At 40.6% G+C, this 17,954-nt stretch overlaps 1 protein-coding gene across 1 annotated transcript in view; it reads right to left on the reverse strand.

Annotated features, from left to right (window-relative positions):
• Utrn (utrophin) overlaps window positions 1–17,954 on the reverse strand; it is a 425,608-nt gene that overhangs the window by 274,672 nt on the left and 132,982 nt on the right. Inside the window, exons 20-25 of the mRNA XM_013026944.1 lie at window positions 15,390–15,631; window positions 15,048–15,228; window positions 12,759–12,904; window positions 11,077–11,289; window positions 4,188–4,301; window positions 3,400–3,555 (exon numbers count right to left, since the gene is read on the reverse strand). Coding sequence (XP_012882398.1) covers window positions 3,400–3,555; window positions 4,188–4,301; window positions 11,077–11,289; window positions 12,759–12,904; window positions 15,048–15,228; window positions 15,390–15,631 — 1,052 coding nt within the window. The remainder of the gene's footprint in view (window positions 1–3,399; window positions 3,556–4,187; window positions 4,302–11,076; window positions 11,290–12,758; window positions 12,905–15,047; window positions 15,229–15,389; window positions 15,632–17,954) is intronic.

Genomic DNA, 17,954 nt, shown 5'->3' on the forward strand with positions numbered 1-17,954 from the left:
CAGGAGTCCAATAAATATTTTACTTTTGAAGAGCAAGGTGGGCAGGAGGGATGACTTTGAAAGTTGTTCATGAGATGCTACGAAATAATGCACTATGCCAGATATGCACACACAAAAACATTGGAAATTAGTGGTGGGGCTGGGAGTGTGGTCTGAGTGGTAGAGTGCTTGCCTCCCATGCATGAAGCCCTTGGTTCAATTCCTCAGTACCACATACACAAAAAAAGCCAGAAGTGGCGCTGTGGCTCAAAGTAATAGAGTGCTAACCTTGAGCTAAAGAAGCTCAGGGACAGTGCCTAGGCCCTGATTTCAAGCCCCAGGACTGGCAAAAACAACATAACATGGTAATATATTAGGCATTTCTGAACCTGGGTCAACAGCTGCTTCAGAGAAATCTGGAAATAGTTTCAACTTCTCACCCAAACCACAAACCAACTTCCACTGTGAGAAGACACAGTAGCACAGGATGGTCCAATCCTCCCTTGCCAGAGTCAACCTCCTGCTCAGATGAAAGAGGATGTGGTAGCCACCTGGCCAGGCTGGCATGGCTATAGAGCTGATGGAGACCAACGTCCAGAAGAGGAACAGGAGTAAGGGTGAAGGAACAGCAGTTCTCCTGTCTCCTCTCTCCAACCCAACTACGGTCCCAAAAATGAACATGGAACTATCCTCTGCCATATGTTGATGTTTTTCTTTTAAGTAAAATGTCAACATCTTTACCAGTCAATGAAACACGACCTTCTGGAACTAATCTAAATCATCATTCACACAACATGCAATGTGACGCAACATGCAACATGTGTCTGTCTTCTTACTAAGTACACTTTGTTTCTTCCCATACAGTTAGTCCCATACTTTGAGTCCAAAGTGATTCTCAATGAATTCTATGTTGTCAGAGGTGTCTGAGTTGGTAGATAGGGATTCATGCATGGATGGATGGACAGATATAGCAGAGAGATAGACAAAAGGCAGTTTTGCCTTAGTCTTCATGCCACTTCCAAATAATATTCTCTATTTACTTCTTTAGAAACCAGACACTTCAAGCACATGCCAAGAGATTATAGAACACATGCAGCAATACAAATTTGGCTAGAATATGAGATGATAATAGCAAAAAGGTAATTTCTGAAGTTGGATAATGGCATGGTGGTTTTGTAGAGACCATCCTTATTCTTGAAAAAAACATACTATAATATTTCGGGGTAACATCGTGATGTGTGCAACTTCCTGCCCAAAGAACATTTTCAAAACTGAGAAAAATAACTAAGTAAAAGAAACAGTAAAGGCTGGGAAGGTGGCTCAGTGGTAAAGTGCTTGCCTTGCATGCCAGAGGCCCTGGGTTCGATTCCTCAGCACCACATAAGCAAAAAGAAAAAAAAAAAAAGAAACAGTAAATGTGATAAAACAGTCACAACCTGAAAACTCTCAGAATGTATCTATGGGGGTTCCCTGAAACCAATACTTCAGTTCCTCTTCACATCTGAGCATGTCCAAAATAGTGAAATTGGAATATAACAACAAAACCAAAGGAAAATATTAAATGATGCAAAGATAAATCTTTTGTGTGTAAACATGAGCTAACAAGTGCTGTATTAAGACATGAACTATTTACAATGTGGCCTATGGAGACTGCATGCATTCTACTATTTTTTCTCTATTTTTCAACCCTATGTGGCTCACTCAGCTACACAGAACCCTCACTATCATTTCACTAAAGCAACTGAAGCCACACCCGATTCCCAGTATCAATACAGTGCTTTTCCCTCTAGTATGTTCTAGTACTTTCTAGCACTTTCTACTACGTTCTAACTCAGTATTTTCTAACTGTGGTTGCTTTCTTCAGTATTAAAAATCCAGTAATAGCTCTCCTTGTTTAAACTAACAACAACAACAAAAAAAATCTGTTTGGATTCTCCATCTCCAGCACCTACATCAGTCTTCTGCTACCTGGGAATGAGAAACGTCTCACAGTTACTTGCCACTTCCCCTCAACATTCCCTAATACCCCTCCCTTCCTCACCACACCAGGAATCCATTTTCCTCCAGGTCATTAAAAGCTTTCTGTTTTGAAGGCATCAGCAATCCTCACCACGGAGCACTGCCTTTGGGGCTTCACACCGCCCTGACCTTTCTTTCTTAGCATCCTTTAATTCCCAGGTCCTTAAACACTAAAAATTTTTAAAAAAAACACCACTTGCTTGCCTAAAAGTTTCTCACACATAGCTCTGGCCCAATGGAAAACATCATTTCCCCTGTGCCTCAGTCTCCGTCATTCCAGTGAAAGCACCACGGTTCATGCACAATAGAAGCTTACAAGGCGACTCAGCTGCCCCGACCATTCTTTTTTTTTTTTCTTCCATCACAGATTGGACCACTGTACATGAATGCTATTCCTATTTTCAAGGTACAATCTAACCCAGTATTTCTCCTGACCTCCAGCACAACTTTCCAGTCCAAAAAGCTATCTCTCTCTCTCTTCTGGAGACTATAATCACCCATGACTATTGTCCATCCTTTCATTTTGGCCTTCCCAAAGCAAACTGCCCAGACACCTTAACAGATCTATCAAATGCCACTATCAAATCTCTGCACAAAACTTCCAACTTGCCTGTCATCACACTTGAAAGAAAATTCAAAGTTTTATCTCCAAGGATACAATGTGTAAGCCATTTTTAGTCTACCTTCAAATATTCCCATTTTCCAGCCTGCTGACTTCTCTAACTGTATCCCAGCTACACTACCCTTGTTCTTTATGGTAAACAAGTTTATAAGCCCCCACCACACACACACACACACACACACACACACACACACCAGGCTTTAAAATGTGATTCCCCATGCCTAAATTGTTCTCACTTGAACTCCACTTATTTTGCTCAGTTCTCTATTCTGAAACTGAGATAATCTCAGTTTACCTGAAATAATCCACCTAAACATAACACTTGGCTATTCCACCTGATAGCATTCATTATTCATCTGCCTGACTAGAACACAAGCCCTCTTAAGAGGAAGAATTCTCCCTGTCCATTGCTTTTCTCCAATGCCTAATGATGTATGACAGTGGGTGCCAATTAAAACATAGGACTCATCAACTGATTAGTAAGTATGTGCTGGATAAATCATTAATGTACTAGATAACATACACAAGTGTACTAAGAGGCCCGGCAAGTGTTCTGAGTGTATAAGTTACATTGAAAGCAAAAGGAAAGGATAAGTTCTGGGACAAATTAAACAAATAGTACTTATACTTGATTTTTAAAAAACCATAGGTTCTTGCTCCAACTTTCTACACATGCCATGGTTATCCAACTAGAAGATCATAAAAATCAGTTTTGTTGGTGAAGAGACACCAGAGTCTCCATACCTGGAGAGCACAGATGATTACTTTGATGCACTTACCTCCTTGCTAAATTTCTCCAGTTGGGTTTGGCAGTCAACTAGTCTTGTCTGCACCCAAGTTTTGATTCCAGAAATTGGACAGCTTCGAAGGTTAGTCTCTATTTCTTTCATGTTTTTCAGAGACAATTCAATTGTTTCTATTTCATTGGCAAAGGCCTGAAAACATAAAATGAGCCAGGCTAAGTTTATTCCTATGTAAGTGAATGACATAATTATAGTATAACTGCCTGGATCCCTGCAAATATTATCAGAACAGGCTGCTTGGAGTCACAACTTCCAACTACTTAAGAAAAGCTGTGTCTTAAATTCACTTCACCTGGGTACTTCATATAGCCATCTTCTAAATTAGACTGGAAATACTTGACTCTCAGTGGGGAACAGTGCTTTTAATTAACTTCGAGAAGCCTGATGATTTCCCAAAGCATAAATTGCATGCAGTATTACTGGCAAATTTCATTTGTTAAGTATGTTTTTCCTAAAGCCTCACCATGTGGTATAAGCAATACACCATTGGTAAGCATTAGGCTAAGATGGCATTATAATACAAAACAGCAGCACCTAAGAAACTAAAATAAGTCTTGTTCTCATGTCATCAATTCTATAACAAGGCAAAAGATAAAAATATGAACATCTGCCATTCTTTTATTAGCTATAAAGCTACAATGGTTTTATGATAAAAGATATTTTATCTAGGGTTCAAGACCATGTCACATTCTACCCATTTCAATAATAGCAAATAATAAAGAAAATGTGATTTGTTCCATCAGGCTGACTGGAAGAGAACTCACAGCACACTGGCCAAGCTCCCGCTGGAGACCAGCAACATCCCCTTGGGCAGCCTGCTCTTTCATTAAGAAGTCTTTCACTCCTTCTGTCCACTTCTCGATGACTTCTGAATCAGCCTGTAACAAACACAATAGCAGAGGGGGATATTACTCCCTGACATTTAACCCACGTTTCTCCATCCCTGGCTACAAAAGAAAAAAAAAACAACTTTGCAAACTCTGATAGCATCATTCTCATTTACTTTATTTCTCTTTTTAAGCCCCTGAACTTGGAAAAGAATGACTTTCATCATATTGGATGAAAATTCTCCAAAGATGATGAACAAGCTTTGTGGGCATTGTCTAAAACTTAAAACACTTCAGTGAACTGTGATTTTTTTTTCACTTAAATTGCAATGTTGATGACTGAAAATTCAGAGCAGATGGGGGGGAATGCTTTTCTGAGTATAATCAGATTTTGAGAAAAAAGAAAAACCTTTTGCCCTTTTAATAATGTAAAATAAGTTTGCTCTTTCAGTTGGCTACTGGAAACAGGAAAATAAATAACATAGGAAATGTTATTTAAATGAAGGAAATATATAGGTTGTTTTTAGTCCTGACCCTGAGTACTATTTTTTTCAATTCATTTATTGTTATTGTAAAGATGATATACAGAGCAGTTACAATTACGTAAGTCAGATAAAGAGTACATTCCTTTCTGAACAATGTCACTGCCTCCCTCCCTCTCTCCCAGGTTTTCCTTCCCATCCCCAACCACAAGTTGCATAGTTCCTTTTCAACATAGTGTCCAGTGACTGCCACTGCTGCATTTGTTCACCCTTTGTCCCTCCATTTCTATGACCCCCCCCTTACCCAAAGAAAGACAAATGAAGAGACAAAGAAAAAAGGGGAAAAAACTCCTTGTTTTCATTTCCTGGAATTCATTTTGAGAAATATTATATATTACATGATCAGATGCACACAGCTATTTTTTTCATCTGAAAACCCAAAATCATACACTACATAGTTGTATTTTTTTTCACCCAATATTTACCAGCACCTACTCTATGTGTGTAACCCTGGGGTCCAATGACAAATGAGAAAGCAAATATTTTGCAGGGGGAAAAAAGAGAGAGAAACTTCAGAGATGTGGTCATATAAAAATGATGACTTAAAGAATGCTAAAATAAACCAAATTTCAGCCCAACACTGTGGGAGAATCATTTCTTTCTAAGCCTTCCCACTCAAGCATTGTTTATCCTGTCTGTTAACCTCCCTTGCATGTTCTTAATTTCTTGTTCACTTCTAAAACTGGAAACAAGCTTACTATCATTTTCCAAAAAGTCTCGCCATATTTGTACGTAGCTGCCATGTCTTTCTCTGCTGCCTCTAACGGTTCAATGTTCCCAGTTCCTTGCCTGGCCTCTCCAGGACATGACAGCCAAGCATCTATCACAACCACTGCCCGGAATAAAATGTGCCCTGCAAACCACATCAATTGCTTCATACCACACAGAACCAACCAAACGTTCTTATCATCACATTGCATCTGTAATGGTGTCTATTTTTATTCTTCTTGTATGGTTGTTTTAAGCTTGTTTTTTGTTTGTTCATACAGTCACCAGTCACCATATTATAGCTTGTTGCAACTCCAATACCTCCATTAACTACCTCAAAATATACTTTTCCTCACACAACTTAATGGGCTGCTATCATAAATTCAGAGCTTGATGATTATGAATATTAAACTTGGCCTTGGTATGTTGACAAAGCAGTTAAAAGTAGACCAACCACAAAGCCAACAAAATAATTAGAAATTCTAGCCTCTGTACTTTCCTATCAGCTACTCCTGCTAACTTTTTCTTCCTTACAAAACTGGTAGGGAAACACATTTTGTTTTTCTATTGGCTATGTGGGGTGTTTTGTTGTGGTCCAGAGTTAAAATTTTTCCAAGTGAAAACTTAATTCAATAATAGTGCTTGCTTGAGTGTTTCACCCACAAAAGATGGCTTACATTTCATGATCTAAGAAGAGCCTACATATACTACATATACTAAAATCTAATTCATTTTCTGCTTTCTTCTTCTTCTTCTTCTTCTTTGGTCAGTCATGGCTTGAACTACTGGACATGGGTGCTGTTCTGGGCTCTTCAGCTCAAGGCAAGCACTCTACCATTTGAGCTACAGCACCACTTCAGGTTTTCTGGTGGTTAATTGGAGATAAAAGTCTCTCAGACTTTCCTGCCCAGGCTGGCTTTGAACCGTGATCCTCAGATCTCAGCCTCCTGAGTAGCTAGGATTATAAGCATAAACCGATGCCTGGCCTGCCTTCTTCTTATAATGTTGTATGAAAATACCCTGAATACTTTGGTGGAAACAAGACCTGCCAAGAATGATATGGACATTATTGAACTACGTAAGTGTGCATGCTCTTTCAACAATGACATCATGTCACTCAGGGTATATAACAATCTAGCATTCAGGAAGGAAGGAAGGAAGGGAGGAAGGGAAAGGAGGAGGGGGAAGAGGAAAGGGAGGAGAAGGAAAAGGAGGAGAGAGTGAAGGAGGGAGAGGGAGAGCAGGCAGAAGAACAGGAGAGGAAGGGAGGAAGAAGAAGAAATGAACTATTATAAAACTGGGAAATTCATTAAATCTAGTTGTGAATAAGGAAAACTGATCGTTTCACTACATAAAGATTTTTATAAGATTTTCCATTCTATTCCAAGAAAGATTTTCAATCATAATCAGCTTTGACTAATGTAAGCAAATGGATCTGCCCCTGGATGGCAAGTAAGAGGAAGTTTTATGGTGTCAGTCGCCTTCCTTCCTCCCTCCTCCTGCCTAGACACGCAAGTCTTCCGGGGGCAGAGACAAGGCACCCGCAGCCGTCCCTTGCTGCCTCTTGCACTTTACCCTGAGGGAAAAAAAAGGAAGAGGAAAGAAAAGAACAAACCCAGATGAGTCACACAGAACCAATTTTCTGTCCCAACAGGGACAAAAGCAACTCAAGGGAATCTGAAAAGCCAAATTATCTTCTCCACTGCAAATGCTGCTTACGCCTAAAAGAGGCAGTTGTGACCAAACGAAAGAATGGGAGCTGAAGGTCAAGTTGAGCACCTGACTAGCAGTGGGGTTTTGAGACACTCATTCCTTCTGTCTTTTGGAGCCTCGGCTTACTCTTCTATTAAAGAGGAATATTAATTAATACCAGTCTTATTCGGTTGTACTGTCACCATGTTTAGACAGAGACTCCCAAACAGGAACATTCAATAAATGAAAATATCTACAAACCAACTGATCTATTATTGCCAAGATGCGCTTTATTAAAAAAAAAAAATACCTCCAGGTTTTAGAGTTTAGGCCACATCAGAGACAAGATGAGGATATGTTTCCATAAGATCAGAACCATTTTGATTGTTCTGATACTAGAGCTTCAAATCAAGGCTTCACATTTGGACTGATTGGTTGATCACAGATGGCGCTCTACCACTTGAGTCATGCCTCCAGTCAAACTTTTTGTGGTTAACTGGAGATGGAGTCTCTCAGACTGTCCTGTCTAGATTGGCTTTGAACAGAGATCCTCTAGGGTTCAGCCTCCACTGACACTTGGCTAGGCCATTAAAAAAATTTTTTACACTGTATGAACCATTGATGCTGTTTCGTCAAATGATTATTTTAAAGTAACCATTACAGAGCTGGGAAGGTGATGCAATGGTAGTGTTTGCCTTTGTCTCACATGCATGGGGCCCTGGTTTCAATTCCTCAGTACCACTCAAGCAGAAAAAGCTGGAAGTGGCGCTATGGTTCAAGTGGTAGAGCGCTAGCCTTGAGGTGAAGAGCTAAGGGACAGTGCCCAGGCCCAGAGTTCAGGCCCCACAACCAACAAATAATAAATAAATAAACTATTACAAAATGACCATTTTGAAAGAACTGCTGCTGATATATCTGGTCAAATACAGCTCAGCTCAGATCAGCAGAAGGAAGACAAACAGAGAAATGCCTAATAGCACAAACCAACTGGACCCCACTCTGTGGCCACACCATGGGGCTAGAGAAAAGTCACTCAAATCAAGACCAGCCACCACCTGTGAGCAGGAAACAACCAGAGACCCAGGACTCTGCGCCGCACTTCACTCCCCCCCAGAAAGGCCTCTGTCCCTCGAAGGGAAATATTCTGCATCCACCTTAGCAGATGCTCCCAGCACTTTCCAAAAGGCTGCTCACCCTGAAGCCAACTCTTCATCAAAGAGGTGACAAAGGATGTAAAAGAATTCATGCAAAAATTGCTTATCTATATAAAAATCATTCAGGAAATACACTTAGGAGTTTCTAATCTACAATGAGTAATCTTTTTCTTTTTTGCCATGCACTTACTGAATACCCGCACACACATGCACATACAAACAAACATACTTACACATATATCTACACAAACAGGCACATACTTCTTTGTGGGATATCTCAGTTTAACAAGCAATGCAAGCTGGGTGCTGGTAGCTCACGCCTGTCATCCTAGCTACTCAGGAGGCTGAGATCTGAGGATCATGGTTTGTTCAAAGCCAGCCTGAGCAAGAAAGTCTGTGAGACTCTTATCTCCAATTAACCACCAGAAAACCTGAAGTGAGGCTGTGGCTCAAGTGTAAGAGTACTACTCACCTTGAGCTGGAATGCTCAGGAATAGTGCCCAGGTCCAGAGTTCAAGCCCCCCAAACGACCAAAAAAAAAAAAAAAAAAAGTAATACAAGCCAGGAGCTGGTAGCTAATATGACCAGCTACTTAGGAAGCTGAGATCTGAGGATCACAGTTTGAAGCCTCCCTCGGCAGTAAAGTCCATGTGATTCTTATCTCCAATTAACCACTAAAAAGCCTTCAGAAGTGAAGCTGTAGCTCAAGTTGTAGAGCGCTAGCCTTGAGCAAAAAATACATAAATAAACAAACTCAGGAATAGCACACAGGACCTGAACTCAAGACCCAGGAACAGCAATATGAAAGAATTACTAGTAAATTACTAGTACAATTAAACTATAAGTAGTCTAGGATAGGGTAGACATTTTTCAGTCATCTTTTTACTTAAATAAAGATAAAATTACTATCAGTAATTAGAAATCAACTTATCAAATACTCTAACCTGGAAGGCCAAAATTCTACAATGACCGGCCCTGCTTCAAAGCAAGATTTAGAATCTAGATCCCAGAGAAGGAATGTGACATGGATAAAATGAGTCCTTTAACCTTAGCTCGCCTCCTTGCCTGAGCTCCGAATGGAGAAACTGTAAAACCTGGTAACTCTGGACTTTAAGACTGAGATTCCAAGAGACACAACTGCCTCTGAGACTTGATTACAGCTAAATTCTTAGCATTTTATCTTCCTTCTCCCCCATCTGTTGGAATGTCGACAGCTTTTAAGCTACTGATTTCTGCCTCAAGCCACAGACACAAAACGCTGTAGAGGCAGAATTAATATAATAGTTTAAGCTAGTAGGATTCTGCTTTTGTTTGGCTTTATGAACCTCAAAAACACTATGTGGGAGAAAAGTGTTCTGTCACAGAGAAATGAGAACAAGGCATAGCACTGACACATACATGAGTTTATCTAAAACTAGCCATCACAAAGCCCCCGCAGCCTCTTCCCCTGTGATCAGCCACTGCAACTGTCCATTGGTTTCTGGGTCTAGACTTCCCTTCAAATTCAGTGGGGGGCACGCACTGAACATCATGGGACTCTCCCCATGCTAGCCTGAGTGCTCTTCTGGTACTACAGGTTTTCTGACTATCATTGTAAAACCATAAAATTTTCATAAATTTCATCTCTACTTTGTGATTTTCCTAGCAATATCCCAAACCCAAATTCTCTTAGAATTTGAGTTAATCAATCTATTTAAATCTATGACTAATCTAATGTTACCTACTGAGAAATAGTTAATGTTTTCTCTTGCCGGATACTGCTCTAGAAGTATATGTTGAAGTAAACCAGGCTAAAAAAAGATGAATCCCCAGCTAAAAGGAAAAAAAAACAAGGACCATGGTCCAGAAGCACTGAGAGAATTGGAGCCTGGGGACGGAGTAGACCGGCTCCACATCCATGCTACCCTTTGAGAAAACCAGAGACAGAGCTGGACTTAAAAATCCTGTCTTGGGCTCAGAATGCAGCTTAGTGGTAGGGTGCTTGCCAAGCATGCATGAAGCCCTGGGTTTGATTCCTCAGTACCACCTATTCAGAAAAAGCCAGAAATGGTGCTGTGGCTTCAAGTGGTAGAGTGCTAGCCTTGAGCAAAAGAAGCTCAGGACAGTGCCCAGACCCTGAGTTCAAGCCCCAGGACTGGAGGAAAAAAAAATCCTGTCATATCTGACCGTAACTTTCTCCACCTCCTCCTTACACATCCTCACATTTACCACGACCCTCCCCTGGCCCTCACCTTGACCAACTAGCTTCTGCATGGCTATATGCCTTGAATTATTTGGCTTTTTAGTCTGTCACTAGCCTCATTCAGATTGTTAACTCCAAATATCAAGGACCATTAAAAACCATATCCAAGGACTTCACTATTTGCCACTAACCAGGCAACTTGTAACAACCACAATGTGACTCACACTGCAATCTAATAACCAATCTGTATTTCACATAGACAGCCTCCTATGCTGAAGTTCTATTTTAACTCTGTTTTCCATATCACCAGTCCAGCTCGCTTCTACCAACAAGTCCTCTCTATGAGGTAAAAAGAAATACATGTGCTCACCTGCTCATTCACAGTATGTTGCAGGGCAAGTTATAATCCCAACTTAAGCACATAAATAATGTGGGACTAGAAAGAATGCAAAATACTTAAATTGTAGATATGTGAATCCTGCGTGAAAATTACCATCTACCCTGTAATAAAGGCAAACTCCTGGTATCCTGGCATCCCCAGGATTTACCTCAAAAGCTCTGAGTTTCGAGGCAGTTTCTTCAAGCAAATGTAGATCTTTGGAAACCTTGGTCTTGAGTTTGTTCCATTTTCCTCGGGCATCGTCGAGTTCTTTCTTATATGTCTTTTCTACATCAGGAAGCACATTTTTCTCTAATGCCTTTGTGTCTTCTGTAAGTTTATATAACATAGGTTTCTGATTCTCAAGGATTTCATCAAGGGCCTAGGAAAAGATTCCAACAATTAAAAATGTGTACAATAATGTGTCTATACAGATGTAATCATATGGGCTGTACACAGTGGAAAAAAAACAAAACAGGAGGGCACTGTATCAAGAAGTATTATAAAGCAATAAGCATAATCAAAAAAATTAAAGCTTTCCCTTCATGAGTTATGTGTGGGCCATGTAATATATTCTCCCCACATAAACGGCTGAACCACATACCCCGTGTGGGCCCAGAGGGCTATGTCAAGAGTTGGTCTTTGTTAACTCATGAAATACTTCAAAATCTTAAGGGCACTCAACTAAAGGACCAAGGAACCATCCTGATTCAACACAATTTTTTTCAAAATATCATTTCAACTATTCCCCATTTTATAAGAAGTATTTGAGCACACTATGAATCAGTTAAGAATTTTATGCTAATAAGAAATATGTACTTCTATTAAAACTTAGTAACTATTCCTTTAACTAAGATCCTACATTACAGAAATTATAAGTAACCAATACAAGAGAGGTGTGGAGGCATGGACCTATAATACCAGACACTGAAGAAGCAGAGGCAAGATGAATAAAAGTTTGAAGTGAGCCTGGGCAAAATTAGTATTTCAGAAACAAAATACAAACAAAAGGGCTGGGATCCAAGCTCAAATGGTAGAGCACTTGCCCAGCAGGCTGAAGTCTCTAGATTAAATAATCCAGTTCCAAAAGAAAAGGAACACAATTTCTGAACCACAAATGGCGTCCCTCATTAAAAAAAGAAAATCACCGAAAAATATTATCATACGATCAACAATCATATATAAAATAATATTTATCAAAGTGAACTCCAGGAAAAAGGGATTGTTTCTTTGTTGCTGTTTTTCTTTTCTTTTTGCCTTCCCTGTTCATTTATCTGTCTTTGCGAAAATAAACGGGGGACACAGAAATGGAGGGACAAAGGGTGAACAAATGTAGCAGTGGTACTCAGTAGACACTCCGTTGAAAATGAACTACATGATTTGTAGATAGGGGACGGGAGGGAAAAACTGGAAGAGAATGAGGGAAGTGGGGACACTGTCCAAAAACAAATGTACTCTTTATCTGATGTATATAGTTATAATCCCTTTAAACATCACCTTTATAATAAAACAATAAAAATAGACATTTTTAGATAAATAAATAAATCTGAAATGGCCAGGTGCTTGTGGTTCTAGCCACTTAGGAAGCTGAGATCTGAGGATCGAGGTTCCAAGGCAGCCCAGGTCGGAAAGTCTATCTCCAATAAACTACTCATAAAAAGCGGAAAGTGGCATTGTGGCCTCAGGCACAGAAATGGAGGGACAAAGGGTGAGCAAATGCAGCAGCTCAGGCACAGCACCCAGACTCTGAGTTCAAACCCCAGGACCAGCACTCAATAAATAAATTAAAAAACAAACAAGTAAATAAATCTGAAATGGCAGGATGGCCCAGACCTCTAGCAGAGAGATTACCTTTTTTCCTTGGAGGGCCTCCTCCAGCTTTGTAAGATCATTAAGGACAGTCAGCGATGTCTGGGCTTTGTTTTCTAAGTCATCCAGCATGTCTTTCAGCGTTTCCAATGTTTCCAAATACGCATGTCCAGGTTGGCTCTTCAGGTCTGTTTATTTAACAAATGATAACTTGAGAAAATAATGTCAGGGTCTTAATATTATCGGGACTACTATTAATCTTCTGCATTTAATAACTGAATCCCAATACATAGTAAGTTAGGGGAAAAAAAACCCACCCTGATTAAGATGAAAAAGAATCTCTGTTAGTTAATTAAATAGGTCATTCCTCTGGCATCTCTGAGACAGACGGTGACTTCATTCCTGCGGATGTTGATGTTTGAAATATTAACTAACTCACTATCGTTCTTCTTCATTGTATCACAATGACATGTCTCTCTGAAGCCAGAGCAACAATGTTCCTTTTGTGCCACATAACCTCCTCTTCCCCCATTGCCGCACAAAGAATAAAGGAAAAGCAAGATACCTTCATCCACCCCCTCCCCGCACCCCTCCCCCAGCCCCGCAGTCCAGGCGGACCACCCCAGCCACAGTGGTAAGCGTCTGCAAGGGAGCCGTGCAGCATGTCTGTCCCACACATCACCTGAGAGGCAACGACAGCAGCAGCTACAGCAGTGTCTATTTCTGCCTCCAGTGTAAAAATCACACACTTCCAAGCACATGTGCAGAAAGGAAGCGGGTTGTATTTGAAGGACAAGAGGTGAAACAACCATCAGCCTCCATTCCCCCCTGCTGACCCTGTTCAAACACTAAAGCAGTAAGTTGAAAAGCCACATGGCACATTTGCCTACCAGGCACACAGATACTTTTTTTTTTTTAACTTTTTTTTTTTTTAAACCAGTCCCGGGGCTTAAACTCAGGGCCTGGGCACTGTCCCTGAGCTTCTTTTTGCCTAAGGGTAGCAATCTACTACTTGAGCCACTTCCAGCTTTTCCTGCTTATGTGGTGCTGAGGAATCGAACCCAGGGCCTCATGCATGCAAGGCAAGCACTCTACCACTAAGCCACAGTCCCAGCCCCACACAGACATTTCTTAATATCCTTACATCACATAATCTATGAACCACAGCACAGCAATGAAGGATAACCTGCCACTAATAATACAGACTACAGCACAAGCTCCACCTGCAACAGTGACTAAAGAGAAAATAATAATAATAATGTAACCTAAGGACTGAGTTTCCCATACCTTTAAGAGTTAACTATACAAAACCAGATGTATTCCAAAAGTAAGCACTCATTTAACCTTTTCAGAGTCTGGAAGAGTAACCTAATTCCTTTTCTTTTCTTTTTTTTTTTTTAAAGGGGATGATACTGCTAAAACTTCAATTAACCTTTCCAAGATAAAAGATATAAGGAGCATTCTCTTGTTATGCCAGAAATAACCAAAAGCAGAAATAACAACTGTTTCTCATTTTTTTTCCTTAAGAACTGAAGTTCAAAGATAGAGTACTTGCCTTGAAGACATGAGGCCCTGAGTTTCATTCCCAGCACCACAAATAAAAAGCAACAACAAACAACAAGAACAAATAAATCTACAAGTAAACACACTAGATATCTCGTCATTCACACACAGTGAGACCAAAGGAGGCTATTGTTAAGGGAGGAACACATAGGCACAATGTGAGCCCAATCATATAAACTAATACTTATTGAAATGAACTCCAGGAAATAGAAACAAGAGGTTTTTTCCTTCTCTGTTGCTGTTTTTGTATTCTTTTCTTTTTGTCTTTCTGTTCTTTTATCTGTCTTTGGTAAGGGGGAGCACAAAAACGGTTGAAACAAAAGGTGAACAAGTGCAACAGTGATACTCACTAGACACGGTGTGGAAAATGAACTATACAACTTGTGGGTTGGGACGGGAGAGAAAAACAGAGAGAGCAAGAACGGGGTGACACTGCTCATATTGTACTCTTTACCTGTAGTCTTTACCCTGGGTACCATATTACCTTTACAATAATAAAAACGATTGTTAGATCCTATTGACACACGCTCATAGCTTGTGAAAGCAGCTCAGAATTTGACAGTGCAAAGCCAGGAGCTACTTGGACTCTAAGACCCTGGAGTAGGCAGGCACAATGAAACACCGCTCAGAAAAACATAGGCCTGGTGTAGCAGGAACAAAACACATGTCTACGAAGGCTCTAAATATTAGGGTGATTTTTAGACTTAGGTAAACTGAGAGAAGATATGCTAGAATCATTGAGAAAGAAAACCAACAGGATGGACTCACCACGCTCTAGCTGCTGGTGACAATCCTCCATCTCCTTCTGCACAGCTTGGTAGTGCCTTAAGAAGCCATCGAAGGCCTGCTGGACAAAATCCGGGACAGAAGGCTGAGACATCAGAGCTGAGCAGCTTGCACGCGCGGTTTCCATCGTGGGGTGGAGGCTCAGGAGGTCTGTCAATTCCCTCTGGGGAAGAGAAAATTCAGTCATGTAACTCCGCAAAGATGAGCCTCTCTCAGATGCGAGTCAGAATTGACTTATAGGTCATGATATAAGAAGTGCCCTCTCTGTATGTATCCAAGACTCGGTTCAGAGCACTTGCACCGTCCAGGTGGTTGTCTGTTTACCTGGTAGGAATCCTTCAAAAGTGGCAAGGACTGGTGGGGAGATCCAGAAGAGAAAGTGAGCTGTAACCACTCCTCCTTCATCTTGAGGACCTTCTCAAGCTCGTCGAGCTGCTGGAAGTAAGTGTTGATATCCTCCTGAAGGCGAATCTTCCTAGCAAGATCATCCAGACGCTGAGACGTGTGCTTCCACCCTGAGGAAACCTTCTCCAGGATGCTTTTTATCTCTTCAGTAGAAAGGCCTTCTACGCAGACAAAACATAACATAAAATAAGCAGATACTTCATATGGTATCACTTGTTTTGAATGTCTTCTAAATGCTCTAACATAAGCAAAAAATAAAAAAGAGACAATGTAAGCCAGGCATTGGTGGTTCATGCCTGTAATCTTAAATACTTGGGAGGCTAAGAGGAGGAGGATCAGAGTTCAAGGATAGCCCAAGCAGGAAACTCTACCAGGCCCTCAGTCAATCCGTAGGTGGATCCAGAGGTATGTGCCCATCATCCTAAGATTCACAGGAGGCTAAGATTGGAAGGAATACGGTACCAGAAGAACCTAGGAAGCAAGACCCTATCCCAAATATAACCAGCGAAAAACAGGGCTGGAGAGCACAAGACCCTGAGTTTAAACCCACAGTAATGCATGTGTGTGCGCATGCACGTGCACACACACACCAATGTCATATGCTGATCACTCCATTAATTCCCTTTTAACAACAACAACAAAAACACTGTATTGATACACTTACAAAACCATTTGCCTGTGTTTATTTCTTGACCTAAGTGGGGCAAGGTTTGAAACTATGGTTAAGGAATGGCATGGCCATGGTTATCACCAAAGGCATATTAAGCTAGCAGCTAGTGGCTCACACCAGCAATCCTAGCTACTCGGGAGACTTAGACCTGGAAGATGGCAGTTCAAAGCCACCCAGGGAAGAAATGTCCAAGACATTCCATCTTTAAGTAACCAGTAAAAAGCTGAACTAGAGGTGTGCCTCAATAGAAGTGCACCAGCCTTGAGCATGCAAGCTAAGAGAGAGCTTGAAGCTCTGAATTGCAGCTTCAGTACAAGCGCGCACACACACACACACACACACACACACACACTCACACTCACACACACAGAGAAAGGAATATCGGTAGAGCATGAATCATTCCTCTTCTATAGACTAACACATTTCCAATCTTGCCACCTTTCCACTCTGCAATCTTATATCTAAGCCAACAATGAACACAATTGCCTCCGTTTGTCTGGGATTCAGACATCAGAAGGTTATGTCTGCTTTCATAAGAATAAAAAATATCCGGCAGTCAAAGTGGCAGATAGCTTAAGTCGGAGATGACAAAACCACAGTCATGTAAATAGGTAAGGAAATGACAAGAATCACTTTTGCAACTGTAGGCCTATAGGAATGTTACAGCAGAAGCCAGGCCCAAGAAAAATTAGCAGGCCTACGAGGCACAATGCACAATGAACAAAGCCAAACAAATACCAAATCATTCAAACCAGTAACCACAATCTCAGCAGTGACAAAAACAACATATTTTAATTATAGGAATTACATAATTGCATTTGTCTCACACATTTGAATAGTCTCATAATTTCTCATTCCTAAAAATGATAAGGTGACAGATCTTTTTATATGGGAATAGATCTCTTCATAATCTTTCTCTTAGTAAAAATACCATCAAATTCTTTCAGTAGCAATGGAATCTTCCTAGTTGGAGAAAACGCTTGTTATAAGAACGGGCTTAGCATTTTCTTTATTTGAGTAAGAGGGTAAGAAAACAATTCTGCTTTGTAAACACCCATGACCAAAACCCAGGGTAATAAGCTCAAACTAAAAAAAAGGGGGGGGCAGGGAAAACAAAAAGTTGCTTGTGATCTACAAGACAATACAACATGAAAAATTTGCCACAGTGTGTGTTCACTAAACATTAGAAATGTAGACGTCACACATGATTTGAATATATGGCTCAGGTCAGCAGCTCACGTTCATTGGCCCCTCACAGCAAGGCAAGTAAAGGAAAACAGACCTAAGCGGGACATTCAAACACATCCATGTTCAATCACCTCTATTAATGGGGGTCACAGAGAAAACTATTGACCATTTTCTTAACCAACTATCTGGGGCTGGACTCCTGCAGGGTCATTTCAATTCTAGGTGGACACAGGCAGTATAGATTCAATCATTACATTTCTCTGTCAGGGTCATTTATATTAAGCAAAGTAGGAAATTAAGCTAGTAAATAAAAAATCTAGGAAGTAAATAACAAATCTAGGAAGGTGGTAAGAAGTCCTCATTATAAGGAGCAGGTGAACAGCCTTCAATTCATTAGTTCATTTGTTCATTTAATCATTAGATAATGTCTTTTCAACCATTCTTTTGGTTCCTTCAGACCAATTCGTTTTTGTGTGTGCCAATATTGGAGCTTGAACTTAGGTCCTTTTGATCTTGCTTAGCCTTTTCCGTTCACTCACTTGAGCCACACCTCCACATCTGGCTTCAGGGTGGTTAATTAGAGATAAGAGTATCACAGACTTTCTGCTTGGGCTGGCTTGGAACTG

This window comes from Dipodomys ordii, unplaced genomic scaffold, assembly GCF_000151885.1.
Source record: "Dipodomys ordii isolate 6190 unplaced genomic scaffold, Dord_2.0 Scaffold98, whole genome shotgun sequence".
NCBI lineage: Eukaryota > Metazoa > Chordata > Mammalia > Rodentia > Heteromyidae > Dipodomys > Dipodomys ordii.